This window comes from Drosophila arizonae, chromosome 5 (genome assembly GCF_054131065.1).
Source record: "Drosophila arizonae isolate 15081-1271.41 chromosome 5, UAZ_ARI_1.0, whole genome shotgun sequence".
Classification (NCBI taxonomy): Eukaryota; Metazoa; Arthropoda; class Insecta; order Diptera; family Drosophilidae; genus Drosophila; species Drosophila arizonae.
In genome coordinates, this window is record NC_142925.1 from 17,982,218 (window position 1) to 18,007,614 (window position 25,397).

Genomic DNA, 25,397 nt, shown 5'->3' on the forward strand with positions numbered 1-25,397 from the left:
TCAATTTTATATTAGGCTAGTTAAAATATTCTGTTTATATTCATAAATATTATAGGAATATTTTATGTTGATGGTGATAATTTTACTTAATTCAATAAAAAAAAGACTAATTTATTTGAAATTAAATACTTTTTTTTAGCTTTCATTTAAGTGAGGAATTTTTCTGAGTATGGTCTGTTAACACAACAGTTTTTTTTACTCCCTTTTAAATATAAAGATGATTAAAATACTTTGTATGAAACTTACATTTAATTTTTAAAATTAAATAAATAAATAAATTTGTAAATAATAAATTGTATAAATTTTTATGTTTTATATATAGCACTATTTTATTTATATAAAAATATTTTAATACTTACCTATTCATGCATATATTCCAATTGACATAGTATATATTTTGAATGAATGATACATAACTTTATTTAAAATGGTTTGAAACACTGAAATATACTTTAAAATATCGAAAAAAAAATTCTGTTGCAATAATATTTATTAAGTCCAACTCATTTCTTTTAAAGATTTGTCTACTGGGAATTGACAACAAACTTAATTATTTCGCTTATGTATATTAAACTTGTTTATTAAAAATTAAAAAAAAAAAAAAAAAAAAACAACAAAAAAGAATACATTAAATAAAAATATATTTAATAATAAATAAAAAATATTTTTAATATATTTAATATGTTAAAAAAAAATTTTTTTATTAACTAATAATTATTAAAATAAAGTATTAAGGCAGTTGGCAATTATCTGTATGCTCTGAAACTTTTGCAAATGGGAGCTTAGTTAGTTTTAAGCAATTTGAGTATCAGACTGTGTGAGCCCTATTCCTAATAGCTTCAGTTTTCACAGAGATAAAGATACACGGGGCTGCAGTGAATATAACATCAAATAGGATAGCATTTCATTTCGTATTTTAAATTTATTTTGATGATACAAAAACTAAATAAATTGAAATAATTGTATAACAAAATTATAAATAGGCAACTGAATCAAATCATCACTTTATTTTCCCATCCGAAAAATCTTTTTCAACTTATCAAAGCATAATTTCTAACGTGTAAATAAATATGTACATGTAATATTCAGGCTAAATAATATTCTTCAATTAAAATAAGCCCCAAATATATTACACAAAATATGTTTTGTCTGAGCAATAAATGAGAATAATCAACGACCAACGTCAGTCATTAGAGCAATGAATCATTTCATTACACTGAAATATTATAGTAATTGCAGTAAAATGAAATACATCTAGATATATCTATATATGTGTATATGTGTGCAGCATTCATTGTTTGTTTCCCTTAGAGCGACGATAGCCTATTAGGCCTCAAATTAAATGTTTCGCACACCATTTTGATGGATTCACGTCAATTATGTGGGTGCGACTATGACAGAGGCTGTGCTGCCATGTCCAATAGGTTCTCTGTTCCAATTAGCCACGAATCACTGCGGTGCGTGCAGCTTAGATTCGTGTGTGTAGCGTATTGTTGGTCGAAATTAAATGTTCTAATATGGGCAGGAGCACGAAAACAAATAACATTGAATAACTGCTGAGCACACACATACACAAACACACATTTATCAAAAAAAGAAAACAAAAACAAGTTGCAATATTTCAGCTATTTCATTTGCAATTTCATGAACGTTGTTGTTATTTTTATTTGTTATTTATTTAGCGATAATTTTAATAACTAATAAATGGGTTTCAGAACGTTTTTAGAGTGCTGCTGCTGCTGAAGTCTATAAATGAGTTGCATTTGCCATTCCATGCCGAACGTGTCAGTGATCAACTACCGCGCGGCGCCGCATTGGGCCTCGGCAGTTTGCTGGGCACGCGGCCGGCCTGCACTCACTTGCTGAACTTGAGCCCAACTGCAAGAGTAAATTTTAAACAATTAATATATAAATAATATATATATCAACATAAATAATATTTATTCCCACACTCACCGGCACTGCTCCGTGGATTCTTCATTTTGGAGGGCTTCTTGCGCACCTCCGATTGGCTCATGCTGCTGCTGCCGCTGGTGCCCGGGCCGTGTGTGTCCACCTGCATGCTCTCATCGCTGTCGGAGGCCTGGCTCTTGAGCACCTTTTTCAAATTGATGAGCTGCTCGAATGGAGGGGCTTGCTTAGAGTACAGAGTGGCCAATAATCAAAGCCTTCAGTTTACTTACCTCCTGCTCAATGCGCTCCTTGTTATACAGACGCTTGGCCTTCTCGCCATTCGCATACTTAATCTGCATGTCAATGCAGTTCGACACACTATCACAGGAATTGACCCACGCCTGCAAGGTTTCCACTATTTTGCCAGTGTAGCCGGGCGGTATGTCACGCCCCTGGGCGTAGTCCACCTCCAGAATGCGTGTGTTCTGAAACAGTTTGCCATGTATGATGTCTGACGGAGAGAGAGAGAGAGAGAGAGATGGGGACAGATGTTCATTATTATAAAGAGCTTCCAAACTACCACAACAACTCATCAGATTAGCAGCAAAGTCGTTAAGAAACTACACTTAACTTTGAGCTGCTCATGCAAATTATTTATACCCTGCTGGCCAGCAGCACAGATGAAATGTGCGCTCAACGTACATCACTCGCCCGAATGGCAGCCGGAGGCATAGTTCGGACTTAAGTGCCAGAGTCCAATAAATAAGTGGACTCAAGTGTCGCCTGCAGCCGGCTCAAAGGATCAACAGAGCAGAGCAGAGTAGACCAGACCAGAGCAGAGCTGAGCAACTAACTAGCACATTCATCGTTCAGTCTCGAGTGGAAAGTTGCAATTCGTTTGGCCTTGTGGAACTTGTTACATTTGAATTACGCTTGGCCTTGGAGTCTGATTTTGGCTGAAAGTGATTTTGTATGTCATTCGTTGGCTTCTTAGTGCGGTGCCGTAGGCAGAGCAAAGTACTCTCTAGAGTTGGCTGAGCAAGTGTAAATTACATTTATCATTTAGATTGTCTGAAGTCTTAAGTGCATTTCAAGTTCTTATCCTGCTAAATCTCATATCAGCCAATGCAAACTTTTACCATTCGACACACAGCATCCTGCAAATGAATTTTGTGCATCCCTTGACCTCATTTTACTCTGCATTGATAGCCCATTCAATTACATTAAATGAAGGGTCAAACTCGACAATAAGCTGTTAGCGATTTTAGCTTATCCAAATCAAATTTTAAGCTCTCATAATCAACTTTTCAGCGGATTCACTATATCCCTCTATTGATGTAATATCCATTAAAATGATTTCAAAACAAGTACGAAAGCTTAAATTGAGTATAATCGACTAAGTGATACCCTGATAATACTCTCCATAGAATCTATAAAATAAAACTTTTTTAAATAAAAAAAAAAAAAAATAAATAAATAAATAAAATAAATAAAAAAATAAAAAAAAAAATAAAAAAAATAAAAAATATGAATAAATAAATAGATAAAATAAATTTAATATAATAAATTATTACAAAAAAAATCAAGACAAAAATACAAATAAAATAAATAACTAAATAAAATAAAGTAAAAATAATAATATAGATAATAGATAAAAAAAAATTTATACAATAATAAATTATTTTAAAAAAATCAAGAAAAAAATAAAATAAATAACTAAATAAAATAAAGTAAAAATAATAATATATATTAAAAAAAAAAAACAAGTTTCTACGCTTAGCGCTTTTTGCTTCGTGATTTTATTTAATAACTTTTGTTTTACTTGACGTATTCAAATCAAACTTTTATCTATATATTCTATTGAATATATGAAATTTTCAAACTCTTTCACACCTTTCTTATATTTGCAACTGAACTTTAGCTTTAAGAATAAGCTACCGTTTTGGGTTAATAGACTCTGTTGTGACTAAGAAAATATTTATACTACATATACATATATATTCTTATATACAATACTATGTATATACTATATATATATACTATGGGCTCTGCCACGCCTGTTTCTGCGTATTTCAACAAAACCATGTTTGGATAAATTTCCCGTTCTCATTTATTGTTTTAGGGTATAAAAGCAACATAATCCATCTGACAATATCAATAATAATAATAATGTACTCGCACAAGCCAAAATCCTAGGGCAACTAACGAGGGCTGAAGGGCCAAAGGGTCGATACAATTCTCGTTTGTTTATTTGTTTACCACTCGAATGTTTAACTTTTGTTTTAGAATTGTTTATTTTTATTTTTATTTTTTTCCGCTGCAGCGAGATCATAGCCGAGAGCTTATGCGATTAGCTTTCTGTGTTTGGCCAGCAGCTACTCAATTAACAAAATCCCATCGAAAACTATAACCCGAGTGCCATTGAAAATGAAAATGAAATAACGATTATTGTTGGCCATAATTAGTTTGAATTCGCTGGAAGCCTCTAGGGCGCTCAAAACTGGATAACAAACGGATTAGTTTCAATTTTCGATTGGACACTATTCCAAGAAGGGGCCTGAGCAGGGACTGACAGGAGCGCGACCATAACGCATGGGCCAGCATGATAGCCAGTTGTAAGCCTTCAACTTTTGGCCACGGCCAAGGCAACCCATTAACGCCCCCTGCACTCCCACTCTCACGCTATCTCTGGCCAAGACACAAGCTCAAGTTAAGACCTTAAGCGCATTCTGGCATTGAATTAACGGCCAGCCGGCCTTGAACGTGCGACTCATACGACCAACTTTTGTCATAAATACGCGGATGGGGGCAGAAAAGGGAGAAAAGTAAACGAGAAAGAAAAAAATCTGCAAAATAGTCGCCAAAACTGCGATTCAGTTAGTGACTGAGCCAGCAGCAGCAGCAGCAGCAGTCGCCTCTAGCCTCAAGCATTTCCTTTAATTAGCCGGGGCGCAGGCATTTTGATTGAATTTCTTGGCCAGCCTAGATGCCCGACAACAACAGCAATGAATTGGGAAGTATAAAGAATATGCTGTTAAAGCGCTTCTATGAAGGCACCAGCTGCCAGTGGGCGTGGCCAGCACAAGTGTAAAATTTTGCGGTATTTTTGGCGTTGACATGTGTCTGGCTTTTGCGGCCCACACAAATGTATCCATGTGTGTGTGTGTGTGTGTGTGTTTTGAGCGAATGTTCATGAGGCTGGAAACTCAACGGCAAAACAATCAATCATGCTTTTTGTGCACGGCGCACCCGCCAAGGCGTGCCGCAAATTGTGCCAAAAAACTGCGCGACTCCTGCTGGAGCTGGAGCTGAAGCTGACTGCGAATGTCTGATGTTTGCTGTCTGCTAGGCTGTCTGTCTGTCTGTGTGTCTGTGTGTGCGTGTTGCCGCAATGTATATTAAAATTGTTAAAGCATGCTTGCCAGCGCGCGCACTCGCACGAACAGAGCCGAAATAAAAATATATTCGCAAACAAACAAGAATTTCAAACATGCCAAAGAGATTATTTAATTTCCTGATTGCGTTTTCAGGAACTTGCACTGCAATACTTATTTCACTTTATTTGATTTCACCGTACTGACACTTGGAGTGGAAATTAAGATTCAGTCGCCGCGATTTGAGCACAGAAAGTTTCGCAACTTTAAAGAATTAAGTGATTTTTAGTTGGGTTTCATGGGGTTATACGAACTCCCATAAAATATACTTCTTGATTCTATATCAAAGTAAATTCAGCTCAGTCCAGTAACGCCCAGCTCTCTTAATTACAAATCAAATTTGAAAGGCGTCAGGTTATTAGATCAAATGTTGGCCAAGTGCTTGCATCAGTTTTCATTAATTTAATTTGTTTTAGATTTTTGCGATATTTCTGAGCCTTTGTTGAATGCCGAGAGCGCAATTACTTCAAGGACAATTTCGCCCCTGCTGCGTGCTAAATGGAGCGACGTATCTAAATGGCCAGTCAAAGGAATGTAAAGCCGATCATAATGGAAAGTTTTGCATACACCTGTCGCTGACAGATTTAGCGAAAGCTGGCAACATCTTTCTTTTTTTTTTTTTGTCCTTTGCAGCGCAAAATAAAATGAAAACTTATTAATTGAAAATTCAGCACACCGAAAGCATGCGACAGACAGGACGGACGAGCAGGGGGAAGGACGGCGGCAGAGGATGAGACAGCAGCAACTTGTGCCATCAATATAAACTCGAGCAGGCAACTATTGGAAACTTTTCACCTAAAACTGACAAAGTGCCGGGGAAGCTGCTGCTGGCCAAAAGTTTCGCGGCCTGACTTACACAACAATGTGCCGCAGACACCCAAAAAATATGCGTTGCCGGCGCAAAGTAATCAAAAACATCTGCACAGCCAACATGTGAACGGCGGGCGGCGGACGGGCGGTGCGGCCTGTGCGGGCGTGGTCCTGGTCTGCTCATATACTCTTGTCAGGCCAGACCGCAGCAATATCAACTTTCGCTAAATGCACCACATGCAAATCTCTAAAAGGAGGCCAAAGAATGAAAGGGGCGAGCAACGGCTCAGCCCAAGTCACAGCCTCAACTCCAGAGCGCATTATGCATCATTGCAGCTTTGGCATAAAAGAAATAAAAAACGCACGATCTGAGGCGGCTCTCAAACAACACAAATAGTCAACTGGTAGCTATCCTACGGCATTTATATTAAGCAGTTGTACATATTAAATTGTATTAATATTATCTATACCAAATTTTAGAATATTAAAAAAAAAATAAATAAATAAATAACAAATAAAATAATAAATAAAAAAAAAACTAATAAAAATATTAATAAGTAAATAAAAAGTAAATAAATGAATAAAAATTAAATACCAATAATAATACAACAAATTTTATAACAAAAAAAATTAAATAAATAAATAATAATAATAATAATAAATAATTAAAAATAAATAAATAAATAAAAATAAGAAAAAAGATAGTAATATAATATATTTTATTTAAAAAAAAAAAAAATAAACAAATTTTATTAAAAACAAAAAAAAAAACTGCCAATGTTGCTTCACAAATTGCATAAAAAATAATTAAAGGGAAGAAACATTATATACCAAAAATTAATAAAAAAATATATATATATATTAGAATTATTTTTATTCCTTAACATTTTGCGAAGAATGTAGGCCATATAAATAATATTAATCAATAAATATATTTAAAATTTAAAAAAATCTAAGGTTAGTGACATAAACTATTTAAAAGAAGAAAAAATAACTTCATCGAGCTTAAAAAAAATCTTATGCACATCTTAAATCTTGCTTAGTCTTTCCTAGTCAATCAATATTCAGTCCAAAATTACAGTATAATAATAATAATAATAAAAAAAAAAAAAAAAAAAAAAAAAAAAAAACCGGAACACTTACACCACAAATACACTTCGTGTAAACAGTTGTACTATTTATTTAAAGCGCTGCTGTTGTCTCTGTTTATTTTTACAGTCGCAGCTGTTGATTTTTTTTTAATATGCAATTTTTTCCACACAAGCAACAGCAAAGCGAGGTAGCAACATGAAATAGAGCAACAGCAGCAACAAGGAGCTTAGCTTGCCCCAGAAATGCATGCAACTGACAACGGAGCAAGTTGATGAGGGTTTAAAGTGTTACACACAAACTGAGTTTGCACCTGGGCAACCTGATGCGATGAAAACTTTAATTGCTAGCAAATTAACAAAATATGAGAGAGAGTCCGGTGACCTCAACTGAAAAGAATTTCATGAAATAATTTAAGAACTCTAAACATACTTAAAATTTAATTTCTTAATTTATTTCACTTGTTGAGGGCAATCAATAAAGAAATTCGGCCAGAATTTACGTTGCTAACAGCCTAATCTTGGCATTCAATTTGCATGGGGCAATTCCTAGAAATACTTTGTATAGAAATAATCATGTTTTCATTTTTCGTTTCGCTGGAAACTCAATTGAAAATATGTTAAGCCATTCATATTGTCATATCTCAGATAAATTTGATAAATAACCAACATATTTCGAGCTGCCAAATTTATTTAGAGAAATTAAATAGAAGGGATCAAAATTGTTTACGCTTTGCAAACGGCTCCTTCTGAAAAGCTAAAGAAAAATATGTTTCTTGGAAAATTGATTTACAGAAGGCTTTTCTTTCTCATGCTGACAGTTTAATTGCAGTTAATTGTTAAAATAAATTTGAAATGAAATTGATTTGAGAATCGAGGACAATTTATAGCCAACTATACAATTTATATATACCTTAACTCACTAAATTCTCCCTTCGACTGAAATATGTGCCTATTATCAATGTAAACAAGACAATTGAGAGCTCCACTTTACCCACACTACAACTAACTGAACCACTCAGCCACTGAGCGGCTCCACCACTCAGCTTAGCGAATTTCAATTATAAAATGCATTTAATTAACGATAGCACCTGGGGGCACAAGAGCTCCGCCCCTGTGTCTCATTCCCATTCCCATTTCCATTCTTTTTGGCAGCGCTGTCGAGACAAATGATGCTCTAATGGGCCCCCATGAAACGTGAGGCAGACCGAAGAGCAAACATTAACGACGCAGGCACACAGGCCAAGAGGATGTCTATTGCAAACAACAGGATTCGTGTCCTGCGGTGCTCTATGGCTGCCTAATGGCAGCTTATGTCCACTTCAGCTTGTTTAGTTCCCAGTCCCGGACATCACAGCACCACAGCAGCCCCACCCCCACCTCCCCATCCTGTCAAGGCCTGTCCATGTGATTTTAGATTACGGCGCCTAATAGTATGCAATGCTTTTTAGGTGACTGAGTTGTCGCCCTCCTTGACGACTCAATGATGCCTATCATACCATAAATCTTCGCCGTTGCTGCTGGACGAGATTTCTCCAGTTTGGGCTTTGAAAAGCAATTAAACAGATACTTCACCTGGACGTCTTGGATTTATGAGCACAGAAGCCTGACGCCCCCCACGCCCACGCCCGCGGGCTATTTGGGCTGTGTCCAACAGCACTCAGTTGTCATTCTATTTGCTTTGCTGATTACCTCAATAATGAAAGCGGGGCTTTCATTCGAATGCTATTTATTTTATGCATACCCTGTAACCAAGTGGGTGTGTAAGCAATGTCATATGCAATCAGCCTAATGCCATGTCAAAAATGTATATTTAGAAAGAGAACGAGGAGAGCAAAAATGATTTCTCTTGATGTTTACTATTTACATACTTATTCGGTATGCAATTAAATTTTGAGGCTGAAGGCGTGACAGATATTTTATATTAAATATTCAAAATATTTATTGTGAATTAATGAAAAGAAATTATAAGTAGAATTCAAAATGTATTATGATATATAAAAACATGATATGAAATTAAAATTTTAGTTATGTATGTATGTGTATAAAATTATACTGTCTATAATTTAATATATCATATGATAGGAAATAATTTAATATATAAATATGACATGCTTTTCTATTTAATATTTGATACCTATTTTTATTTTTATTTTTATTTTAATATTAGAAATTCAATTCATATTTAAATAATTTATTTTTGTTAATATTATTATTATTATTATTATTATAATTATTATTATTATTATTATTATTATTTTTTTTTTTATATATTTGTATAATATTTTTAAATTTTTATTATTTTTTATTATTTTTATTATTTATTTTTATTTAAGTTATATTATATTAATTATTTATATATAAAATTTTAAAAATATCAACATATTTAATTTAATTTGTAGAAATAAAATATTTCTGGCTGTTCGTCGAATATATATTACAATTAAAAAAAAAAAATCGAATATTATAAATTATTTAAACATATATTTGTTATATGGAAAGATATAGATATTAGACATTTTAAAAATGTATATTCAATATAGTATTTTTCAGTTGAGCACTTCAGCATTCTTGGCTGCTTTGCATGTAAATCCTATTTAATGGCCCGTTTTAAGGCATTGAGTTGTTTGCATTTGTAGCAATTTACAGTTTGTTGCCAAATTAAACAAGAGCGAAAAGAGAGCAAAAAAAGATTAGAATTGTGTGTGTGTGTGTGTGTGTGTGTGTGTGTGTGTGAGTGTGGCTATCAGTTTATTGTGCGCGCTACAATTGAGGGCAATTTTTTGTTTCTAATCCGCGCCACAGCAAGCAAAGCCACACAAAGCTGAAGAATATTAGAACTAGCTGCGGGTTGGTTGGGCAGTTGCCAAAGCTATTTGCGCGGCCTGCTCGGCTCCAGGCTGGAGGAGAGTCAACAGCTAGCAGCTGGAAATTCCGGGCGAGTTTTCTAATCAATGCAGCAGCAATTGGTAAAAATTGTTTTGGGGCTTAGAACCAGAACGTGTTTGACTTCTGGCTTTGGCCCGCTGCACACAACAGAAATGTAAATTCACTGCGATGCTCAAATTGTTAGCTAGAACTCTGTGCAGGCCGGGGCAAAAATTAATTAAAAATAGCGGCACTTGCTGTCGAGAACTGTGTATAAAAATCGTTAGAATTTTTGATGTATTTGATGGGAAAGTGGAGAGGTCCATATGTATTCATAACAGAAGAAATAATATAAGATGAGCTAAGTGGCACATGTGAAAAACTTTCCTACGTATTGTAATAGACGATTTCGAGTCTGTGCCTTTAATGATTTTGGGTGAGCTGTGTTCGACCGGAGAATCGGATGGTTTACAATTATGAGGTCTGACATGACCTCTTCATATTACATAAATTTGTACTCAACCATTATATCGTATATTGTATATATATTTCGTATATTGTGTATTCTTAATTAAGGGGAACTATAAATATTGTATTCCGAATTTTAAAAAATATAAGCCGCAAATAATATAATAACGGTAATTAAACTCATTTATATAGATGATATTAGTCTTTTTAATGAACTAATTTATAATTAATTTTTAATTAAATCATTTTAAATTTTTATTTTTTTTTTTTTTTTTTTTAATCGTTTAACGCGTAGATATAAAGCTTAGGTAAAAAAATAAATAAATAAATTAATAAATAAATAAAATAAAATAAAAATAAAAATGAGCATTAGCTTCTCTCAAACTTAGAAAGAGTTTTACATTTTATTATTTTCTTTAAAAATGTCATTAAATTATGAAGAAGCTCAACCAAGCTAAATATTTCGAAAATAGAAAAAAACTTTTGTTATTTTATTAAAGTTACTTTCGCACATTGAGCTTAACAATAAAGGTAAAAAAAAGAATCAAATTTCATCATTTACCGAATTTCAGACAAAAACATTTCAGTTGAAAAGAAAAATCATTATGACAAGGCTCATTGGCAGCTGTCGACGTGGCAGCTTTAAGAAGCAACTGGTGAGACTCTATTTTCATTTTTTTACCTTCTTTGTTTTCTGAAACAAAACGAAATTTTGTCTGGTTTTTCGACCAGGACCCACGTCATTTAATGAATTCGGCCAAAACACGCGCCATGGTCGGCCCATTGTTATTATGTCGAGCAGGGACGTCCGCTGGGCGGGCTAATCAAGAGCACTGCCTTGGCAGGAGCGAGAAACATGACACGAGTCTATTTAAAATTCGTTCCAGCTGTTACCAGGCAGGCAGTCCAACAATTCGTCAGTCAGTCGAAATATATAGGGTATGTCATTGACTGACGCTTAGATACATTTTCAGCTGTTGCTGTCAATTCAAACGGGGCTTAAAAACAATAGCAACAATTTTCCATTTCAGTCAAAGGTACTTGGCTATAACTTATAAGTACAATTAGCCAAGATATAATGAGGGCCTGAGTAGCTAAAGAGATAGCGAAACGATTTAGCACTCCATTAGCTAAAACACAAATTTAGATTTTAGATTGCATGCAGAAATGTGAAACATGAATAAACGCAGGAAACTCATCTCAATGAGTAAACTTTTTGCGGGTGGGAATATTTGGATAAAGTTTTTTAATTACTGCTCAAAGTTTTACGAAGCGAAGATTAAATACTCAAGCACACTTAAGGCATAATAAATTATAAAATTAATCAGCAATATTTTGGTTTTGTACGAGAAAAATGTTAAACTCTGAAAATGGCTTTATAGTAAATTAAATTCTCTTAATAATTATACAGACATTGTCTGGAATACTCCAGGTTGATAATCTATATCTATGGTGTGGCTGAGTACTGACAGATTCTTTTCATATGAAGAAGCCACAAATTGAATTTATTATTATTTATTCTTGGGTTCATTAAATACGCGAATAATTATTCTAGCTGTGGGATATTTAGGCTGCATCAATCAATAACAAAAGGTCGATGCTCATTCTTTTATGAAAATATATTTCAATTTCTCAGAATTTTGTTTTAAAAATGCATAAAGAAGTTAAAGGCTTTTTAAATGAGATTTTTATAGGAGAAAAGTATTTAAACATATAATTATTGTTGAGATCTAAGATATTGTTTAATACGTATTTACTTTGCCAAAGTCCTACTTTAATATTTATCTATTATACGTGAAAACACAAATTTATATATATAATTTATTGTCTCTGCTTGTATCTACGATTTTCTTTAATATGTCTCATTTTTATAATCTTACTATAAAATATATTTAGATCTAAGATTATCCCTTTGTTGTTTTTATGTACTTTAATAGAAAATAATATGTTTTAATATAAATGCATATATCTGCATACGAATATCGCGTTGATAGATTGATAGATTTTTAGTTTGATGTTCTGCTTATTTATAATTATATATTTGTATATAACTTATGTATGTATGACTTTAAAAAAATTATATTTCATTATTTATGTATTCTACATACACATTATTTCGTTTGCTATTTATTTTGATTTATATATTATGTATTTATATCACGTGAACTCACCTGCATATATTGCCTCTATAATGATGTCCTCCAGGTGACGTACATTATCGATCTCCAGTTCGTTTAGCAAGATGGCATATGGAATGCTCTTGGATTTAATGGCCAGCGATACTATAGTCAGGTGCTGCAGCTTCTTCTGCATGGCCGGTGTCAGCTCTATGTAGTCCTGTTGCTGAGCTCGGAACTGTTTGTAGGTGCCGTAGGCGAACAGATTAAGTGTGTTGTAGTACTTGGCGTGGGGTCCATCTTTCAGCTAGAATTGGTTGAAAATATTAACTGCAATTGCGTCGAGTATTAACCGCTAAATACCTCAGCTACGTTTGGCTCCGCTAGCAGCTCACCAAATACAAAGACATTCGGGGCGTCCAGCACTTGCTTTATGACATCCAGCAAAGCGGCGCCGGTGGCGTTCTTGGCCTGCAGGCAGAACTGCTGCAAGATTGTCTCCTTGTTGTTGCTGGGCTCCTCATCGTCGAGCAGCATATCTTGTGCCATTTTCAAGTTGGCTTGGTTTAGTTTGCAATTTAGTTTTTAATATTTCAGCTGCTGAGCTATTGCTTGTTCGACTTTATTGTGTATCGATAATAACAGCAGCACACGATATGCACGTAAGACTATCGATAGTCGTGCGTCGGCACACACTGTGAAACAGCTGATTGTTGCTCACGCGCAAAAGCTGACTGCTACAGTAGGTGTAGCACATGCGCGCGTAATAAAAGATTTAAATTTAATAATGAAAATCATGATAGTTTTTCTTATTATATTAGAGAAAATATATTATTACAAATTAAAATCTTAGTTTTTTTTTTGTTATAAATATGTATATATTTTTATTATTTTATTTTATTATTAATATGTATTCATTTGATAAAAATAATAAATAACAAGTCAAATTTATATACTTATCAATTTTTATTATTAATGTGTAATCATTAGTACAAAAAATTAAATCCAATATTAGTATAAAGCCATATAAAAAAAAAGCATAATTGAAAAATTAAATTATAATTAATAAAATTAAAATTAATCCGCTCTTAAAAAAGAATATATAGTGGGAGTAGAGTAATATATAGCGTATAGGGTATATTATACCCCCATGGCATATTTGAGTCCATAGCCCACATTTCACACTATTACTTAATGCACACGGTCCCAATTTGGTTACTTAATATTCGCATTCACTTTTTTTTTTTTTTTTTTTTTTTTGCTTTCGTCCGAATCACTCGTTTATTGTTTTAAGACCTTTTAATCCAATATTGTTTGCCTTTCAAAACACTTTTCACGCTCGCACATCCATTTGCACATCTGACACACACGCACACATAAAGGGGGCTCATGTCCTTGGGGAGCGGTTGTTAAAATGCCGGTAGCCACATAAACTTTTCGCCTCCAACCGCCCCTACACTGTCTCCCACTCCTTTCGGCATTGGCCACACTTATTATTATGTATTTGCCGAGTCTGCAGAAAAAAGCGATATATATATATATGTATTTATAAAAAAAGGTGCAGGCCAAAGTTGGAAACCCTTTATTATGTGGCGCCGTCTGTGTAGCATTTTAGCCAAGAGTGGAGCGAGTCCTTGGGGAATTCGCTCGCTCATCGATTATGAAAAGTTAAAAGAGTCGAATATAAAAGGTCAAAGGCCTTGGGACACAAAAAATATTGGACCCACCGAAGCACACATCGGCTTTAAGGCCGCAAGAAAAGGATCGCATTAAGGAATTCATGCATTAAATATAAATATGTATGTACATATACTATTCGCTATTCGCTTGCCTTGTGGCATGCCTTCCGTAAATGCACCATGCAACTATTTTATTGTTAAGCTATGCAAATCAGATTGTCAGCTGCTCGGCATCAGTGTTGCCAATTTAGCCTATTTTGAGCTATCCGATTTAACTATATGCGTCTGCCTGCCTATATATCTGTTGTATATCTATCTCTGTCTCTCTGTCAGTCTCCTTGCATGTCTCACAGTCTGCCTCTCCACTTGTCTGTCTGCCTAACAGAGGCTAAGAACGAAGAATAACCACAGACGATCATTTATATGTATGCAGCAGTAAGTAAAACGGAGCTAGAATGCTAGCAGCAGCAGAGAGCGTTCCCATTGGTCACTTAAAGCTCAACTGCGACGGCCTCTAATTGGCTCAAAATTTGAGCGCAACTTGGTGTGTGTGAGAAAGTCGGACAGTTCAGTAAAGTGAAGTGAAGTAGTGTGCGTAAATATTTAACGATCGCTCAGCTAAGCAGTAAAGACTTAAGGAAATAGTTTCGGGAAATACTAAGAAGAAATTGCTAGAGGAAATTCTTAGAAAAAATACTTAGTGGAAACACTGAGAGGAAATACTTACAGGAATTACTTACCGGAAATACTTACAGGAAATATTTAGAGGTCAAACATAAGAGAAATACTTTTAGGAAATAATTTGAAGAAGTAGAGTAAGTACTTGGACGAAATACTTTGAGGAAACAGGAAATACTTAGAAGGATCCATGCATCCATAGCTGAGGTAAACCGTGATTCCAACATATTTATCTATCACTTTAGCTCATTTTAGCATACTGAAAAGCAATTGGCAACACTGCTCGGCATATCCCATGGGCCATGGCAGACAACAATTGGATAAAGGGCTGACCAGTTCAATTTGTGTGTTCCAATTGGATTAGTATGCCGCCTGCTCTTATTGGATTTACAGCCGTTGAAGCACGTCGCGTCGCGTGTGCATAGCGAAATTTGTTTTTCAATTTGCAATTGTGCGCATCGAATCATGTCTGATGCGATTTCGCCCAGAAATATAATTATATTATTTACAACATTTTTTTTTTTTTTTTTTTTCTTTTTTGGCGCACAGAAATATTCAAACAAGATTTTTCGGATCATTTTTGGTTTCCGGCGCACACAATTTCCGCCCGTGGCAGAACTTTGCAAAACGTTTATCATCATGGAGAGGCAATTCCATTCCCGCTCCACGCTCCATACTGCATTGTCATTAATTTGACACACAGTGACACAGCACTTGGCTGCTGATTTCTGTTTGAGATTCACAGATTCCAATTGCCAGCCGCCAACTGCTATCTGCCCCAAGGCCCCTTACAAATACGATAAATACCATAGAATGCGTCAGGGCTTTCACTCGGCAATCCTCTTCTTCTTCTTCCTCTTCTTCTACTGCTTCTTAGCTCAAGCTAACTATTCGAATGCTTGAGAGTATGTCTAAGGTCCGTGAAATAAATACCAGCTGCTTAGCAATCAGCATTCATGTTTTTAGTTTGTTTGAAATTTATCGATAGATAGATAGAAAAATAATTAAATTAAATTTGTAAAAATAAAATAAAATAAAATATTTTATTTTGTTAATTGGTAAAAAATAATTATATATAACTACAATAACTAATAACTAAAACACAACTGTATTTCTATATGTATAGTTAACTGAAAAAAATTAAATAAATAAATAAAAACATTAAAATTATATATAAATTGCATAGTTATATTTATGAAATATAAGAAGGTATAATCAATTAAGTAATTAAGTAATTATATTTAATAAATATACGAAAAGTATAACATAAAATTTATTATTTTTCTATAGTTTTTGAGTTAAAAAATAAAAACTTCATGATTGTAAATATTAAAGCACAATATATTCAACTAAACATATTTCTAAATAAATAACTTTAAAGTAATGCCTTATTTTTGTTTCAATATTTATTAACAACAATCAGGATTAAAATTGAGTTTAAATTAACCATATTTTTAGTTATATACATTCTTTCAAGGTTTCTTGTATTTTTCTGCCATTATATTTAAGTATATTATTAAATTTATTTAATAAATAAAAACACACGCCTTAAAGCAGCACTTAAACGTTAGCCCAGCGCACACTTGAGTGGGGAAAGCAACTGTTATACAGCGCACACGTATAACAGTGTACTAAAAGTGCCCTAGAGGAGCACAGACTTCCCCTGCCATGCGACGGCCATTTGCTTGGGCTTATCATTTTTATCAACAGCAAGCGACGCGCAGTGCATAGAGAGGATGAAGGCAAGAGCGATGGGGGTAGGGAAAGGGCAGATGGGCGGATTGGCAAAGGGAGGGTGCTGGGACGGTCGGTCGGTTGGTTGGTTGCTTGGTTGACCTTGTCTCCAAGCCGCGCGCTGCTCATTAGGACTCAAATTGCTTTGTGTGCGTATGTTTAAGTCGGTCTATGTGTGCTCGCGCGTGTGTCTGTGTGTGCGTGTGTGTGTGCGTCTTACTTTGTGGCTTGTCACTTTATTGTTGAGAGTCGTTTTTGTTGCGATTTCTGTTGATTTTATCAACACAAATGACCAAAAAAGAAAACTTTATAAATATACATACATATAATTAAAATAATATCTTAATACACACAGCATGATGTGTACACATACACATACATATATTTGAGTGAAAGTTTAAGAAAACTAAATTCGGAATCTTTAAAGGTAATCAGCCAAATTTAGTAATATAACATATTTTCAAGAAATTTTTATTTATGTAATTTCAATTTCATGTACTTCTACATTCTCTTCATGTCCCTTGAGCTCACGCTTGAATAATTTGTAATAGTTTGTCAGCTCTTTGTCATTTTGAGACTTTAGAGCAAATTGAGAAGAGTATATTGGAATATTTGAGGAGGAGTAGTTATATGATTTGAGCTAAAAATGAACACAGTAAAATCAGCGACGACTTCAGCTCGAGATTGTTGCTCCACATGCAAAACTGAACAGAAGTGAGGCCAAAACGGTAGAAATATCGAATATCAGTTATGTTGAATACTTGCCAAAAGGCCTCTGCATAAAAGAAGATGCTTAAGACTCAATTACAACATCTGATGAATTATTAGCATTTCAAATATTAATTGCATGCATTGATATGTTATTTTATTATTTTATTATATTAAATTTATACTATTATTATTACAATTTATACTATATTTTTAATTAAAGAATTGATATTTGTATACAAATAATTTTGACAATTATGTATACAAAATAATTTGTATTATTTATAAAATTAAATTATGTTCAAATTATAAATATATTTTTATAAAATTAAACATTGATATATATGTATGTATGTATGTATGTATATGTATTTATTAGTTAATAATATTTTAAATATTTTATTTATTAATTTTATTTTATTTCATTTATTTTTTTTATTTGCAATCTGTCTTATACTAAACAATAAGCCAATCTTTAAACAATGACTTTCAATAAAAAATGTAACTAAAATCTTGAATAATTAGTAAAAAAAAAACTGAAAATTTCCTAATCTCATTTGCTAAACTGGAGCAGCTCAACTCTCTAAGCTAAAAAGTTCTTATAAAAACGCAGATTTTCTCATTTACTCAAATCAAATTAAAATACATTCTCAAGAACTCGCCAAGGTCAGGCCAAAGTCTAAATATATTTTAATGTAATAAAGCAGATTTTCGAGCATAAACGGGCACTAGGCAGTCGGTCAGCGTCCATTCCAACTTATTTCTTTCCTGCTTATTCGAAATTCCCGTTTCGTAGTATTTGAAAGAGAGCAGAATGTTGCCAAGGGGCTTTTCTTTCTTTGACATTTTATGCTTTTGCGTCTCTGACGCTCTCTGGTAAGTGGGAAACGAATGAAATATGCAATGTAATATAAAGCAATGAATGTTCCAGCCGTGCAGGTCTTGGGGCATAATTAAACCATGCCATTAGCAATCACAATTAAATGGAAATCAAATTCGGAATATTTGATAAATATTAGTCAACAAATTCATCAATATGCATTGGCAATTGAAATACGGTTGAGGCTGTTTGCCAAGCTGAAACCTGATATCAAATCATGTTGACGAAATGCAGCACAGCAGAATGACCGAGCCTCAATTCATCGGATATTGTCTGTCAATGTTTTCGACAATCACAAAAGAAATCACACACAGCCGAGTTCTACGAAGCCCTGAAGTGGACACAATCACAACAAATGCAAATCGCTAGCAATTGTATAGGATAGGGCTGACCTGTAAATACCCTGCATTATTTTTGATATCTTATTATAGTGCGTACTATAAATATTTTACTCTCTTTTGAATTCTTTTGCAGCGTATGAAAAGAAGAAAATCTTAGGTCTTATAATTAGTTTTATATTCATATTTATTAAATTTAATATTTTGGAATAAAATATTTTTGATATATTATATACATATTTATTATTATTATTATATTTACTTAACTTATGTAGCATTTTTGTATTTATAATATTTATAATTAAAAATTATAATATTAAAATCATTATTAATAAATAGGAAGTCACTTACAATCAGGGACCGCAAATAATAAGTTATGCATTTGAAAGGAAAATTAAAAAAAAAAAATGATAAACTTATACTTGCAATTTTTTCTTAAAAAATTATTTTTAATTTTAAAAATTTATTTTATGATAAGAATTATAAATAGTTATTACAGATACATTTTATATAAAAATGAAAGCAAACCTCTTATTTTAAATTTTTATATATTTTTTATTTTATTTATTTATTTATTTCTTAAAGATATATTCGGAGTCAATTAGATTTAAAAAAAGCCTAAACTAAGTACAGAATATAATTTCAATAGTACACCGACCCGATGGGGATATTTTATTTGCCAGTCTGGCCAGCTATGCCCACGTCTCACAGCCAAATATGGTCAGTGATACTAATGAAGCTATAAAAAGAAAAAGTTAGTAAGAAAACTTAAAAAAAAAAAATATATATTAAATGTAGATTTATTAACTATATCTAACATAATAATTAAAATAATTCTTAAAAAAAAAGAAATAAAAAAAAATAAAAATTAATAAAAGAAGAAAAAAGAAAATAAAAACAATTTAGTATAGAAAAAGAAAAAGGAATTTATTAAGTTAATCCGAATTAGTGGTAGTAGTAGTGAATTAAGTGGAGCATAGCTCACCCGAATTTTAGATGACATACTATTTGAAAGCTGATTAACTTCGACTATTTATTTGTATTAACAAATTTTCGATATAAGTTTTATATATATGAAATTCACACAGACCCCAAACCACATTCTAATGGATATTTGATAAATCATCATCATCCACAAAAGCTTCTTACTTCAATTCAATTCAATTCAGCGTCGCACAGCCCTACGTTCGCCTCTCAGCAATTACAGGGTATAAGCACACCCACACATATGCCACCTATGCAAATTCATATCTCACAAGCATATCTGAGCGCACGTGTGTGCGTGTGTATCTATGTGAGTCAGTCAAGCGTCACATATGATTACAAGAAATTTGTTTATTTTGCTGCCCCTGGAGGGGAGGGTGCTGGTAGAGGCGAGCCCAAAATACAATATGATAGATAGCTGCTGCCAAATATTGACAGAGGCAGGAGAGGGGCGCAGAATTCAGAGCAGGTGTGGCTGGCTCTCAGGCTAAAATTATAAGAGTTAATTATTTATTAGGGAAATAGGTTTAAATGAATCTAGCTAAAATGATTGTTAAAACAGAAAAATCTTTAATTGGCAATTGTGTAATGGCAAGATGAAGGCAGGGGCAGGGCAGGGGTAGGCAGAACTGGGTACGGTTTGCCGTTTGTCTATTCCGGCATTTGTAATTTGATACTTGAAGCACTTTTTCGTAGACCACTTGCCAATAGATCCCACTTAGCCCTGGCTAAACGTTCTAAGCTGCTTTGTGCTCTAATCAAAACTTAAACATTTCGCCCGTCGGCCGTTGCCCGAGCAACCTGCTCGAGTGCCGCCCGAGCCATCTCTGGGGCCATCAATTTCAATCTGCATTGGCTATTTTTAGGCTGCTGCGTAACATGTTGACTAAGCACCTGTAAATGTTTGCCAGCGTGCCGGGGGCTAACAATCCAGTTACATGCTCGTGTCGCAGGCCTTAGGCATAAGCCAAGAGGCATTTCGGCTTCCGGGAAGGATAACAGAATTGATGAATGCTCCTGCATGATTTGCCACACAGCAGATTAGGCCCCAACAAAAACGGGCAAACAGCAAAAAAGTTTGCAAAAGCTGTAAAATCAAATGAAAACAAACTGCTTTTACATAGACAAAACGTCTGCCTCAACAACTACAATCTCAAGCTGTCTTGAGAGAGAGAGAGAGAGAGAGAGAGAGAGAGAGAGAGAGAGAGAGAGAGAGAGAGGGAGGGCAAGCAAACCTATCAAAACAAACGATAATGCTGCCGCTGATGTTGCTATTGCTGTTGCTGTTGCTGTTGCTGTCATTGATGATGTGCCCGATGGATAATAAGGATGTCGGAATGTGAATCTGCTCCAATGCCAATTTAATGACACGCGGGGGCTCATCCTCGCTCTCATGTGGATGATGTGTTGATTGCCTCAGTCCGAGTGGCGAGTGGCGACTGCCGGAGGAGCAAGTCAATTGGTCAGCAAACAATAAAATCAAGCGGAAAATTTACCAAAGTTGCGCTCCATCTCCCAGCCAAGCACCCACAGTGCTCGTCTATATATGTATATATAGTATATATATATATATGTATGTATTTATAGCGAATGCGAGATTCGCGTATCGAATAAAAGCGAAATTAAAGCACACTCAAATGGGACTGCAAATGGTTTGATTTCTCTTTCCGAGCAACAGAATGGCAATTGCATTGGATAATTGCCGGCGAAAGATGATAAATGCTAAGGAGAAGGAAGAAGAAGATGGCAAACGTTCTTCTATTTCAATGAAAGATTTAATAGCTGCATATTTTGTTGTTGGCTGAAAAGTGAATATTGAAAATATTATTAGTTAATCTTGAAGTCCAATGTAATTTAAATTAAAGCTGGAAAAAATATGTATTTTAAATATTTATCAATTTATATAAATATATATTTTACAATTTTTTATAATAATAATAGCAACTTAAATAAAAACTATAATTTAATTTAATTTAATTTAAATGAATAAATAATATATAATTTATATAAATAACTAATATAATATAGTCATATATTTATTTATTTTATTTTCAAATTTGAATATAGATTTAATGTATATATATTACAAATTTATATTTTAGTATTCATGTTTAATATTTTTATATCAAAGCATCAGTTCATCAAATATGAATAGCTGAGGTAGCTGCTGCTGCTCTTGCTCTGCCGAATCTATGCTGTTTGTGCTCAACGACAACAATGTCAAGACATTCGAGTACAATGTACCAGGAGCAACTGTGTTTTTCACTGTCCTTCTTAAGTAAAAAGTTTTATTTTTTCGACCAATAAGTCCTTATCTGAATTCCATTTGAATAATTGATTTTCAAAGTTTTGTGTCAAAATCTCGGTAATGATATTACTTTGCGAATAGCAATGAACATTGAACTCAGAATCTACTCAAATTTAAATCTTAGAGAGTTGGATAGCTATTTTGTTTTAAATTAACTCTTTAAAAAATAAATAAATAAATAAAAAAAAAATAAAATTAAAAAAAAAAACTATATATAAATATATTTAAATAAATGCGGATATATATACAAAAAGTATTGCAATAATAATAAATAATAATAATAATTCATTATTTTTTAAATAAAATATTAAATTATTAATATTATTTCCATATAGTATTTAATTAATTTGGTTGCAAATTTAATGATCAAAATTGAATTTGATTAAAAACTATTTTTTAATAAAAGATTTAATTATATTTTTTATCCGTTACCGTTTTTTAATTATTATTATTATTATTTTTGCAAAAAATTTTTATTTTTTAAAATTTGTTTTATTGAATTTATTTATTTTTTGTATGCATTTATTAATTTATTTTTTTTTTTTACTTATTTTATTTATTATTATTATTATTATTATTATTTTTTTTTTACATATACTTATTGTTCTTACAGTGACAGTTTAAATAAACATTAACTACACAGCTTTTCTTCATTTCGAGCAATGATTTATGCGTTTCCTATCTGAACTTCACAGCCTTCAGTTGCATCATTAACGCTAATTAGTTCAGCAATCTGTTCGATTTAAAGCTTTTCTAGTCAATTTGCGGTCTATGTGTGTGTGAGTGTGTGTGTGTGGTTTTTCTTTAGGCTTTTCCTATTCACATTGTATTTAATTTCACGTACTGCAAATTAGCTTTTTGTTGGGCTCATTAGACAACGCAATGTGTTGTCCGCCGTAGCAGGAGCAGGAGCAGGAGTAGGTGGAGGAGAGCAGGAGGAGGACTTTGGTCAAATTAAAATTCGTGGCGTTTGTTTGGCATTCAATACGCCCACAAATAGAATTGGGCATGCCCAATTCATCTTCATTTCATTATGTTTGAGGTAGTCGTAATCCTGGTCTTAAGCTCTGGCCGGCCACCAATTCTTAGCCCCCAGCTCAGCTGCCCCTACCCCATCTCCCATCTTTCCATCTCACCCATGACAATGTCGGCATTTTGTTTGCACTTGGAATGGCCGTACATCGCCGGCTGTTGTTAACGCAGCTGTTGTGGCTCTCGTTGTTGTTGTTGTTGCTGCTGCTGCTGCTGCTGTTGGCGACATTTCTATTGACAAATTTATTTATTAAGATTCGAGTTCATTAAACCTTAATATTCGCTCCGACAGTCACACGTTCTATTGTGCGTATCTCGGGGAGTCCCTTCTCCATTTTGGTTGTCGCATAAATCACTCCTCGCTGACCGCCGCCATTTTGTTTGCTGCTACTATTTTGATGGCCCTCTGCGAGCCGTGCTCCATCTTTATCAGGAAGTCGATTCGCCCCTGGCTAAATGTAGTTTTAAAGCACTCGAAATTCCTTTATTCGCTGCCTCAAAGCCCTTGACATAATATACACGGCTATATATCGTGTAGCATACAGAACTGCTTGACAGGCCACTTAATCCATAAAGATTTATATGTTGGCCAATCTGGATATCAATGGAGTTTGAGCTCTTTGTCCTGGAAATAAGATATACAAAATGTACATGGAAACCAAGGATAATAAAGAAAATAAATTCAGATTTTATTTTTTAAACATTCAAGTAAAAAAGCTTTTTTTTTTTTTTTTTTAATTACTAAAGTAATATGTTACAGTAAGAAAATGTTTAATTTACAAGACAAGACTCGATGTATTTTTGGTATAAATTGGCTAAAATTGAAAATTGAATTGAAAACTCTTTAAGATATTTAGATATTTAATTTATATGAAATAAGACATTTCTCAAGAAAAGTTATTACAAGAACATTTGACTGGGGCTGACCTGTTAAAGATCTTTGCTCTTTCGCTTGATACCATTTACATTTACATTTAATACATACATAAGCATACTCTGAAAGTGGATTCTAGCTTCATTCCGGTTGGCTCTCCTTTCTGCTGTTAAATTCTTCGTTTGTGATTGCCTGCTCCTGTTACAATAGTATTAGTGTAACACTGAGAGCTTTAAATATTATCCGAGTGAGATTGCGTCTTAGCAATGCGCTGCTCTTTTCGACTTGCATCCTCTAACTCTACAGTGCTGTGAGAGAGGGAGACAATCTGCTGCCGAACGTAGACTCGGTTGTTGTTTAGTGTAGGCGAGCTGGCTGCATACGCCATTCGTGGTTACCTTTTACTGTTGCAGTAGTATTAGTGTGACTTTGATCCGATTAGCGTGCTTCTCATTTTTGACTTGTATTCTCTAACTGATGGAGTGCGAGAGGGAGACGCAAATAGCTGTGACCGAACGTAGGCTCGGGTGTTATTTGGTGTGAGCGAGAAGGCTATAAAAGCTATTCGGCAATATGAAGCCAAGCTCAGCGTGTGGGTGTGTGGGGTTGGAGTTGAATTTGTAAGAGCAGGAGTGAGATTATCTTTGTACTCGCTCTCTCTACAGGAATGAGCAGTAAGGAGTCTTTCAATATTGCTCTCGATATTGATATTGAACCAGATGACAGAATATTAATTTTTAATTAATCATAAATAATAAATACAAGCAACCAGCCAAAATTTATAATGTATATTTACAATATCATATTTCTCAATTAAGCTTTTTATATTAATAAATAAATCAAACATTTTCAGGCATTTCAATTAAATACTTTTTAAATCAATTTAAATGAGTGAAAGGCGTCATAAGAGCAGATTAATTAAAAAGAAATTTAATTGTAAATAATCAAACACAATATTGTTTGCTGTCATTAGTAAAGTAATTAGTAATTGTTGTCATTAGTAAAGCAAAAAAAAAAAAAAAAAAAGAATTAAAATTAAAATAGGGGTGATACATATGTACATTTTATATTTATTTCACATTCAATTCAATTCTCAAATTCGGAACATAGGCCAAATTGCCGAAGAATATAAACATTTGACTCTATTATTTCATATGAAATCTGTCGTATATACATATATAACTGGTTCATACTATGTTATAATCATATAATCATATACATATCATCTGCCATAATATTTTGTAGCATATTTTTTACGCTCTCTCCGGACCATTATGCTGTGTATGCGCAATAAATGATATTCAATTAAAAGATATATATTTTTTTAAGCACAAAAAAGGGAAAATCGAATGGAAAAAGACAGCAGCAGGAAACAATCAATTTCATTGAGCGCATATTTCGCGGACCTTTCACAGTGTTTGTTAAACTTTTCAGTTTCATATAAATATATATATTCATATAAATATATAAATGTATATATATTTTTTTTTTTTTTTGGGATGGG

The 25,397-nt window shown here is 33.4% G+C and overlaps 1 protein-coding gene across 1 annotated transcript; it reads right to left on the reverse strand.

Annotated features, from left to right (window-relative positions):
* Window positions 1–1,628: 1,628 nt before the first annotated feature.
* CSN7 (COP9 signalosome subunit 7) lies at window positions 1,629–13,335 on the reverse strand. Its single transcript, XM_089470085.1, has 5 exons — window positions 13,042–13,335; window positions 12,733–12,985; window positions 2,184–2,404; window positions 1,957–2,116; window positions 1,629–1,878 (listed from the first exon to the last, which is right to left on the reverse strand). Exons 1-5 carry the CDS (start codon window positions 13,225–13,227, stop codon window positions 1,856–1,858), a joined length of 843 nt encoding a protein of 280 aa, XP_089326211.1. The 5' UTR covers window positions 13,228–13,335; the 3' UTR covers window positions 1,629–1,855.
* Between the last annotated feature and the right edge of the window lie 12,062 nt (window positions 13,336–25,397).